Source organism: Pundamilia nyererei, unplaced genomic scaffold (assembly GCF_000239375.1).
Source record: "Pundamilia nyererei isolate P.nyererei 1_Seehausen unplaced genomic scaffold, PunNye1.0 scaffold00211, whole genome shotgun sequence".
NCBI classification, from domain to species: Eukaryota; Metazoa; Chordata; class Actinopteri; order Cichliformes; family Cichlidae; genus Pundamilia; species Pundamilia nyererei.
The window spans coordinates 382,445-393,067 of record NW_005187612.1 but is presented as its reverse complement, the minus strand read 5'-3'; the positions used below and the strand labels follow the sequence as shown (position 1 = coordinate 393,067).

Sequence of the window (10,623 nt, the reverse complement as noted above, 5' to 3'; positions counted from 1 at the left end):
AAAAAAAAAGTTGTTTGAAGATTTGACACAAACAAAAAGTAAACACAAATCAAACTGTGTTATACTTTTTCACAGAATCAGATTTGCATGTGTGAGCTTGTTTGAGTCGGCAAGAGGATGAATTGGTTTTACTGAGCACATCTTTATACTACCAACTACGGTTTACAACAGTGTGTTTGGCATTTTTGGCCAGATATCGGGAGTAGGAGGAATAAGGAGGACAGACATAATAACAACAATGTAATGTCTCATACAAAATGCTATTAAATTCAGTGAGTTCCTCATTAAAATGAAAAGACATCAATCAAAATGAAAACTGAAACCAAGATGTCTACCTTTCCAGGACAGAACTGAAAGAAAGTATAATCAAGCATGGGTATGTAGAAATAATATGAGTATTCCAGTGTGGGTTATAAGAGCTTGCATCACCTTACTTTCACACACATGCATGCACAGGCTGTGACACATGCACACACCCATTAATAATTCTGAAGTAAGCACCAGAGTGCATCCTCAGCATTGCTAAGGGGGTGTTTCAATACCCGAGGTGAGAGCAGGGCTCAGCTCTGAAGTGGAAGCTTCACTGTGGAGACTGACTTAAAGTGAAATGCAGTCACAACACATAGCAGAAAAATGCAAGAACAGTGGTGGGGGAGGGGGAGCAAGTGTGGAAGGAAGAAAATGAAAGGTGATGCAGAGAGAAAGTGAGACCCCTGGTGATAATCTGCAAAGGCTGCAGGTCTGTGAGACTTTCTATTCACCTTTGTTCTACTTTGCAAAAAACTAAGCTGGATGAGAACTCAAGCTCTGTATGCAATAAACAGAAGAGGTAAAATCCAAACATTTATACGACTACTGTTACAACTTTAACTAGTAAAGAACGTAAAATAATCTTTTTAAAAAGAGCCTGTTGCCTCTTACCTGGCCTGAACCCAGAGAGGAAGAAGGGGAGGGGGACACAGACCAGTCACACTAAAGGCCAATTTCAAGTTACCAATTAACCTAGCAGTCATATTTGGACTGTGGTTGCAAGTTTGAGTAGAGAACAGAGAAGTCATGCCAGCACAGGAAGAACGTGCAATATCCACCGTAAAAGCCACAGCTGGCCAGCAGATTCAAGGCTTCCTGCTGTGAGACATCAGTGCCAACCGCTGTCCCACAAAAAGCACAACATGTTCATCTTGTCAAGTTAACCAGTTACTTTTTAAAAAAAATCAGCATCAGCAATATGCCTCATCTCTTTATTACAAGCTTAAGGAGATCAGCAACAATGACAGGCACCAACCAAAGCTATCATAATACAGCAATTCTGGATACACTGCAGATAACTCTTCTATGACCAAGACCATTACCTGTAACTGAGGTCTAAAAAAACCAAAACAAAAAACAAACCTGTAGATCAGCAGTCCCCAACCACAGACGGATACCGGTCTGTGAGTCATTTGGTACCGGACCACAAGAGTTGAGGCTCGGGTGTGAAATTTATCGTTTTGAGGGGTTTTAGCGTTTGTTTGTTTTTTATTAATCGTTTTTATCATCAACTCTGTTTCCCTGGGTCTTTTTCTATGTGTTATGAATAAATCTTTTTTGGTACCGGTACTGGTTTTATTTTGTTGTATTTATCCGCGACCCCTTAAAAGGCCAGTCCTTGAAAATTTTGTCGGACGTACACCGGTCTGTAGGGCAAAAAAGGTTAGGGACCACTGGTATAGATTATATTCTTCAACTGTAACGACGTATCAAATAATTAGATTACTGACTTTTTCCCTGCCCTGACGTCCAATCAGTCGCCAGTCTCCTAATCACTTTCTAAGTGCCACCGTGGGGAGACAAAGTATTGACTCTGGAGAAGTAAACTGGCAGGAGAACCTGCTGTTTGACTAAAAATATATTTGGCGCCAGTGTATCACTAACATATTGAAAGAGAAAGCAATATAATATATTTTATTGACGTTGTCACACTTTTTTTTACCATTTGTATTTTACGGTTATTTCTATTTCTGCACTGACGAGTGAAGACACTACATTTCGTCGTATTTAAGTCAGCTGGGAACAAAAAAAAAAAAACAAAAAAAAAAACGGGTATGTGCATGAGCATGCATGCATGCATGCTGTACTCTTGTTGGCACCTGTCATCCTCACACCAGAGCGACATCACTCTCATTTCAAGCTGTAATATGCAGTCAAGAGCTCGCCGCTGCTGCTCTTAAACACACAAGGAGACATGGTTTGTCACTTTAGGCAGACGAGCTGGGTGATGTTGATACGATTACTGGAGAAGGAGAAAAAAAAAAAACTCACTGCTAGAGCAAGGTCACATCACCCGTCTAAGTCTGTCTTACATAACGATCAGTAACAAAGATCATTCTTCAGCAAATCACCATCCCCGTCTCCAACCTCCTCCCTCATCGCTCCTATCCATTCCTCAACTAGACCATTACCCGAAAAGGCCATTTCTTGAAATCTCTCCTGAGAGATGAGGCTCGACTTAGTCATAGTTGAGCCAACTTTTCAATGATTTAATAATAAAAAATAAAAGGCTAAAGACAAGGTGAGATGCTCTCAAACTGTTCAAACACTCATATTCACAATTGCATCCTCAGTCTACACTGCTGACATCCATTTCCACCCATTTTCAAATTACAATTTCATTTTCACAGTTAGGTAAAGCGTCAACATCCCCTTCTAAAAATCACAGGTAGTCGGCACATTAAAATTCTTGGGCAGTATCCCGTGGTCTTGCAGACCAATTATAGACAGGAAAGTGAATTGTATGGGGAATTTGCTCAGGCTTCTTAAAAACAACCCGATGGTTGACAGTACTCGCCAGGAAAGCCTTTTCAGTTTCAGTGAGCCATTTCTTCCCCAGGCTGCCAACTTTTCATAACAAGTGTTCTAAACTTAACGCTGCACATTCGACACACTGAAACCTGCTTTCACAGTCTGCGGAGCAAACGCCGCGTCCAAATGTAGAAGCCGTCTTCACATCAGGACACAACTGCAACGGGGGGGGGGGCCGTATGGGTAAAGCAGCCTTACCTGTCTGGCAAGGTTGACAGCATCCGCGTGAAGACGATCTCTGAGATGAGGGTCCAGCTGGAACGCCGGTGCAATCTCCACAACCTTCAAATCAATAGGACCATCAATATTACCAACATCAGGAGGAAAATGAACATATAAAGTAAATGATGACTGCAGTGTGTACTGGCTATAGTGTGCATCTTTAGATTGGACCCCTGTAAGCCTCGCTTTCATGACACAATCTGAAACCTCAAAAGGCTCAAAACAGACAGAGGATAGCACTTTTGTTTTCCCAGCATCTATTAATAACTTTCCCCACAGAAATGTAGGACAGTGAATCATCCGGAGAAACTGCAGAAAACCCGATTGACAAAAGGCAGCCCTGTTACCAAGGGAGCGTGACAGAAACCCAATGTAAAGCAGGGGTTAAACCCTCAGGTGAGCAGTCACCAGACAAAGACAACAGGGCTGGAGGCGGGGTCTGGATGTATCCACTGCCTGTGGTAGACCTCGATTATTAGTAGAGCAGCAGCCCTTGAGGCACTGAGAGACACGGATGCTAATAATTCATTCTGACACTTCTGGAGGAATCTGGATTCAACTAAATCACAACACTCAGTTCTGATTCATTTAGCCCAACACAGAGGATAAAAATTTGCCTCTTAATTCTCTTAGACATTAGTGGTGCATTCGATAAGCCCGAAAGCAAATGGCTTTATTAACGAAGCGCTGAAAGACACGAGCAATTTAAAACCCTACCAAGGTTGTATGACTGAGTAATTAGCCATGGTGATGACTTTACACTATTTGAGGGGGATCTACAACTAGTAACCACATTTAAAAAAAAATAATAATTAAAAATTAGAAATATGAAACACAATAACTGCACATCATCATCCAGTATGTTGACCTGCTTTGTAAGCCTTTTTTGGGTGGATAGGCAGCGTGTAGCAGGCTTATTTTCATGGTAAACAGCGTTGATGAGAGTAAAGCTGTGGGTGATGAATCAGAACAATGAGCTTAAAGATGCTTAAATGCTCCAGAGAGCTGCCGGGTACTGCCGAGTTGGCAGATAATTGTCTATTGGTTCATTACTAGAAGTGGCTGTTTACCCGTAACACAGAAATGTAATCTATTGCTTATAAGGAATGGTGCTTTTTCTATAGTGCTTACAAAAGTGCTCCCAAAGCCCCAGATTTCACTGTATTTCACTATAAGACAAACTAATAAACCTACTTCACCCATTTAGTCAACACTATAATTTGTTTTTTTTTTTATTTTCCCCGCTTGATAGAGTTTTTCATTTAAGCGTTAGTGAAACAGAGTGAGCAGATTATCTTGGTTATGCACAGCCTTGTGTTTAGTGTGGCTGCTGGGGATCACTACGCTGGAGCCTGATCCATTTCTTTTCACTGCGTCAAACCAGTCGACCCATCAGGGCAGCTCAGTTCAAGGCAACGTGACCAGTCACAAATTTTAAAGTGAAACCCCTAGAACTCAAAATCTCTATCAAATCTTAATGCCATAAAGAAGCCTCTCTCCAAGTAAGAGTAGCACTTCTGCGACATAAAGAAAACTAAAAATATCCCAGCTGCGCTCTGCCAACCCAAATCTACTTCAACAAGCGACTATTCTTGTTTCTGAGATTGAAAGAGATCTTAGATTAAGGGCAAAGGCAGATTAAGGCTGCCAGAATCAAAGACCAGCAGCTCCAGCATGAACAGAGCCACTAATATGATTATCATCTGTAATTTGATTAGAGGGGAAAGGAAGAAAGTGATGAAAACACATGATTAAAACTGCTCTGAGGTGACAATATGTAATGAAATATTACACATGTTAATCAGCTTCCTCTGATGAAAGCACTGCTACATTGAATGATTAGATGGCAATTTCTATTTCTATTCCCCCTTTCATCTGATATTCAGTCATTTTTGTTAATTTAATAATCAGGTGATGGCGTAATACCTCATTTCTCTCCAGTAACTGTCCGATGAATGCCCGCCTGATTAATATGAATGAATTTAAACGTTCTCAAAGAAACTGCTTTTGTTGATCCAAGTTGATTTGTCGGAGGATTATGCAGTTACTGCCAAGACTCCCATTCACGCAGGATTAACAGTGGATAATTTTTATTGGAGTAAGATCCTCTTACCCCCTGCAGCTTAGAGCTTTCTATGACACTCAGGGCCACCTGTGCTATATTAACCATTATAAAGGATTATTAACGTCACACAGAGCACGCCACTAAATTAGCCCATTTCCTCAAATAAAAGGACAACTAAACACTACAGTCTATTGTAAATTTTCTCAGCAATGCATGCACATCCAATCCATGCTTATGACTTATTTCAGGCCCACCCACCATTATCAGGCACTTCATATTAATCTACTTAATGAAGCAACGCCGCAAATAAAATCTTAAATGAAAACAAAGACGAAAAAGAGGGCATCACCTTCTGGTGTCTCCGCTGAATGGAGCAGTCTCTCTCGTAGAGGTGGATGACATTACCATATTTATCGCCTGAGGAAAGACAAAGATGCAAGTGAGGAAATAACAGAGGAAGCAATTTTTTAAAAAGTAGATAAGCAGCAGTATGAGGACAAAGAGCAGTGTAAAGAGTGTGGCTGCGTTCAAGGACAGGACATTTTCTTGATGCTACGTGAGGCAAACCCAATTTTGGAGCATGAGAGACGGTCCCCAACCCACCGAGTCGTTTGGTACCGGCCCACCAGAGTAAAATTTATGGTTTTCAGGGTTTTTATCGTCAACTCTGTTTCCCTGGGTCTTTTTCCTGTGTTGTAGTTGTGCGTCTTATTTTGAAGAAAAAAAAAAATTGCGCATTACCATAGCGACCAGAGAGCATTAAGGGGCAGAGAGGAGGATGTTACTCTCAATGTTGTTGGAGCATTTCAAGAGGATACCGCTAATAAAGCTAATTACAGTGAATTCGCATTTATCATTATATTTACACAATACCGCTATTTTGTTGTATTTATCCACGACACCTTAAAGGAGTCCGTGAAAATATTGTCGGACATTAAACTGGTCCATGCCGCAAAAAATGTTGGGGACCGCTGCTTTAGAGTGACCACAAACAGCTTTTTGCTGCAATTACAGCATCAGATTTGATCGATTGCTACTGCAGATAAGAGCTTTTAAACAACTGAATATGACATGAAATGATGAGTAAGACATTTTATGTCAATGTGACAACACAAGGCTTCTTTTAGTAGCATTATTACTTAACAGGACTAAAAGATAAGACTGATAGTTGAGAAGCAAACTAAATGAAATTCGACAGATTTTACTTAAATGTAGGGCTGTGCGATATGAACAAAATCTCATATCCCGATATAAGAATTCTATCGTCCCGATAACGATGTAAATCACAAAAATGTAACATTTTCTGTAAATTCTGTGAATCTCGGGCAGCTCGACTTGCTGGAAGTGTTTCCAGCTGCGCGTCATGTAGTTGGAGTCGAGTGTTTTAACAGATGCATGAAACGATACATTTTTAGACATAAGTTGTAACAGCCGCCGTTTTCTTTGTGAGTATTTATTACACGGCGTGCTGCGAGGAAAAGCCTGTTCTGACGTTTGAGTCTAAGGTTTATTTTTTAGCACCTGGCGGCTCTTTTTTACTTCTCATCCGTAAATAATCTGCTCTTTCACGTGATTTGGTTTATTTTGAAAAGTCAACAGGATCTTGAGCTTGAAAGGTTTATGTGGAACATAAACAAGCGGACACGCGATGCTGTTACCGTCGTTGTTGCTAACCACAACAACTGATAAAAAAAAAAAGGCGCTTGTCTGTCTGTAGTGTGGTTATATTAAATATAAGAGAAAGAGAGAACTTTAGGAAATTAATATAGCCACTACAGTGACCATCAAAACGATGAAAAATTACTGTAAACAGTTTATTTTGCGACACCATGAAACAAACGCTAGCGTAAAATGAAACTATAGCCGTTTTTATATCGTCATCCGATATATATCGTTATATCGAACAGCCCTACTTAAATGGTTTGATGTGCAAGAGTTCATTAAAAGACCAATGCAGTCAAGACAGTAGAGCCCTTTTTCTTCACTTATTTATTCCCCAAACACTTTCTAGATTGGTCCTTTTCTCTTCAATAACAGTGACATTTTTTAATTTGGCTTCTTCAAATTTCTCCTTTTGTTCAAATGATTCAAAAGCCAAAGCTATTCAGTGGCTCACGGTTGTGAACCATTTTGTTGTTACAGCTCTTCATCTGTAACAATTTTACTGAAAATTACTGCAGTTAATGGACCATCAAAACCCTTTCAGATCAACTTTTCCAAATAATCATTTAAAACTGTTAGTCATCACAATCAACTTGCAGAATAGAATACGAGCAAACATGCGAACCGCCATTTGTTGAGTTAAAACAGTCCAATAACTACAAACTATCACAGTTTAACCGCACTAGTTAACCTTATATACCTCTGAAATAGTTCTTACAATCTAACAGAAGCGAGGATTGATGGAAGCTGGGCAGAAAACGCAAAATAAATACAAGAAGAAATGAAACTGGATGGCAAAGGGAGGAGACAAGAAAAAAGGAGAGAATATTAAAGGGAGACCCAGAGAGGAAAGTGGAGACTGAAGGACTGCCAGAATTCAGAGGGCTGGCAAAGACATGGCTGTTAGCAGGTAATTCAGAAAATTCACAAAATCCTTTGCAAGCCCTAAAGAGAGCAATTAATCACAGTGAACATGCACACGCACGCACACGTGATTAGCTATGGCAAATTCTGAATGCCACCTTGTGTATGTGTGGCCATGGAAACATGCAGACACCTCTGTGCAGTACAGGCACTTCCTGCAAGTGTTGGTGTTGGATTTCAGTACTGTAATAGAGTGCTTGCAGAGTTACATGCACTAAAATGAGAAGATGTAATGGCTGGAGAATAAATCATCTTCCCTCTCCTTGTTCATCTGCTTCACCTCCTCCCTTAGCACTCTTAGATTTCAAGGGCCACAATGCAGTTTGCCTTCTTAATGAAACTCATATAAACACAAACCAGATAAATAGTTAAAAGGCAAACGTAAATGAAGTCAGAGTGCACTTACCAAGGATCTGTACTTCGATGTGCCTCGGCTTTTCAATAAATTTCTCGACAAACAAGGCTCCGTTCCCAAAAGCCGTCAGGGCTTCAGAGTAGGCCCGCTGGTAATTCTCCTCAAGTTCCTGACAAACAAGAGAAATCCATACATGTCCGAGTTAGTTCAACCGTTCAAGAGACAGTCCCAGCAAACTAATGCTTTTCAAATGTATGGAGTGGTATTATTCGTGTTATTTAGACAACTGCTGTTCCCCTTTTGCACATAATATTTTATTGGTCCCGACAGAAATGTTTACATCCCCCTAGAGAGTAAGACGGGACACAATATCTCTGGAAGATCACAGTCCACCATGTTCAAGGTCACGACTCCATCTGTGTTTGTCAGTCTGCAAAACTCTGCCAGCCAATTCAGTCTCCTCTATGGAGGAAAGACACAAATCACAACCACGCGCCCTTCCCCTGAGCCTCAGGAAAGGAAACTCGAGTCCATCCTCAGCTGTCATCTCATAGCCTTGACAAAAAAATGCATTTGGAGGCACAACTACAACATTCAAGGGAACTGCAGATGTCATCAGCGCTGCTAAAAGCAGTGTGTCAAAGAAAAGGGCAGAGATGGCACAAAAGGAAGCCACAACTTTCAAAGAACAGGAAATTATACAACTAATACATAAATAAGCCTTTAAATATCTGATCAGACTCACCGGCTACCAATAAGGGGACAATCAAATGATTTGGAACCAAGCATTCACCAACTGGCTTTGTCACCACTTAATCAGGTGATCATGGACTGAAACTAGTGCTACGAGCACAGGAAGAACAGCTGCTTTGCTAGTACGTCTACATCTCATCCAGTCATCATTCCTGCAAACTTAACACAACTGAGAAACCAGAAAAACCTGCTAGTTACTGTCAGGGACTCCCAAGTCTGACTGAATGCAACACTTTGGGGGGAAAAAAATGCTTCAAAGTTGCTCAATTACATTGTCATTCACGAGCCTGTAGGTGCAAGAGGACTTTTGAAAGACTGGGAAACTTATGAAGATCGCATTTGTACTCCTTCCACATCTTCTCAGTGCATCGTCAGCTCTGGCCACTGGAGCTTTGACGCTTGCCATTCCTTCGTCCTCTTTCACTTCTTTTGGAAAGCATATCACATCAATCCTAGAGGGGTGGAAATACTAAAATCTAGCAGACTAGCTTATCTTAGCCTTGCTTATCAGTAAACATACACATCTCATCCTACAATATGTTGAGAATATTAGCTTCTGTCTGTTAATTCAGCATACAAATGACCTACGAGCCGGCCTTAATGGAATAAAAAGTCAACCTACGCATTGTTGCCTGGCGGTCCCAACAGTACAGAGAAACCTCTTTACAATTTCCTCACATCGTATCTGCTGGAGCTGCTGAGGCCCTTGTGACTCAACTGAATAACTAGAAATGTCAACAACTAATTAATTAGACTGGGGTACAACTCAGAAAAGGTCACACTTTCCAATATGTTGCCGACTTGCATGACTACAGTAGGACGCAACACTGCCACCACTCATGTAGATCAGAAACTAAAGCATAGTGCCAGTGAATAAAGCGGGGCTTACATTTAAACTGACACTTGTCAGTGTAACTCGTCTTTCTCGATCCAGGCTTTAGTAAATGTTTCGGGCAGCACATCCGCCCAACGACATGATACGATACAAGTAGGAGAGAGCGATCTGGTTAATCTGAGGGCCAAGTAAACACGTTAAACCATTTATGGTACTCATTCTTGAGAAATGCAGTTTAAAGGATAACATTACAGTGCTCAAAGGGTCATCAGGGAATATTATTATAATCTAGGGGCAGCAATGACGCTCCCTCCGCTGTCCTGATATTGCTAACGCTAGAAACAAAGCAACCTCGAGGCATGCACTAAAATAGGGGTGATAACTTGACACTTCCTGGTGTTTAAAGGCATAAAAGCCCCTTTGAGGGACACATTTTGAGAAAAAAATATATATATAATTGTAAAGGTTAAAATAAAAATCACATCTGGCTTCTTTTTAACCCTCTATAATTTCTAATATTATGTAATAAAACAGAAATAATGACTTAACACAATTCCCCTCATATTGAACAGTGTCGAGATAAACTGTACTGTCTCCGCTTGGCCAAGTCGCCAATAGCAATCAACTGAGGTTATGAGGTTAAAGTACAGCTATCCTGATTTTTTCTCCTCCACAAGCATTTCCCAAAACACCAAACATCAGCCAAGCGACGCAGAAAAGCTTAATGAATGTATTTTAAGGGACTCTTGCGAGGTTAACGGTCTGTAACCAGCACCGTTATAAAAAAAAGACGCTCACCATACTCAATATAGATGAAATAAAACAGCAGAAGCACCATTTACGCAGGCCATCACTGCACTTCTTGAATTATTAATGACCACTTTGTGGGTCATTTTGTGTCATGTCGGGCTCAGACTGCTGGAGCTTGGGATAATTCGGATATTCAAAGAGAAATCTGATCCCAGA

General features: G+C 40.7%; 1 protein-coding gene across 1 annotated transcript in view; it reads right to left on the bottom strand.

Annotated features, from left to right (window-relative positions):
• Window positions 1–10,623, bottom strand: part of pcxb (pyruvate carboxylase b) — a 268,562-nt gene that overhangs the window by 249,494 nt on the left and 8,445 nt on the right. Inside the window, exons 7-9 of the mRNA XM_013914625.1 lie at window positions 8,121–8,238; window positions 5,478–5,545; window positions 3,040–3,123 (exon numbers count right to left, since the gene is read on the bottom strand). Of these exons, the coding sequence (XP_013770079.1) occupies window positions 3,040–3,123; window positions 5,478–5,545; window positions 8,121–8,238 (270 nt within the window). The remainder of the gene's footprint in view (window positions 1–3,039; window positions 3,124–5,477; window positions 5,546–8,120; window positions 8,239–10,623) is intronic.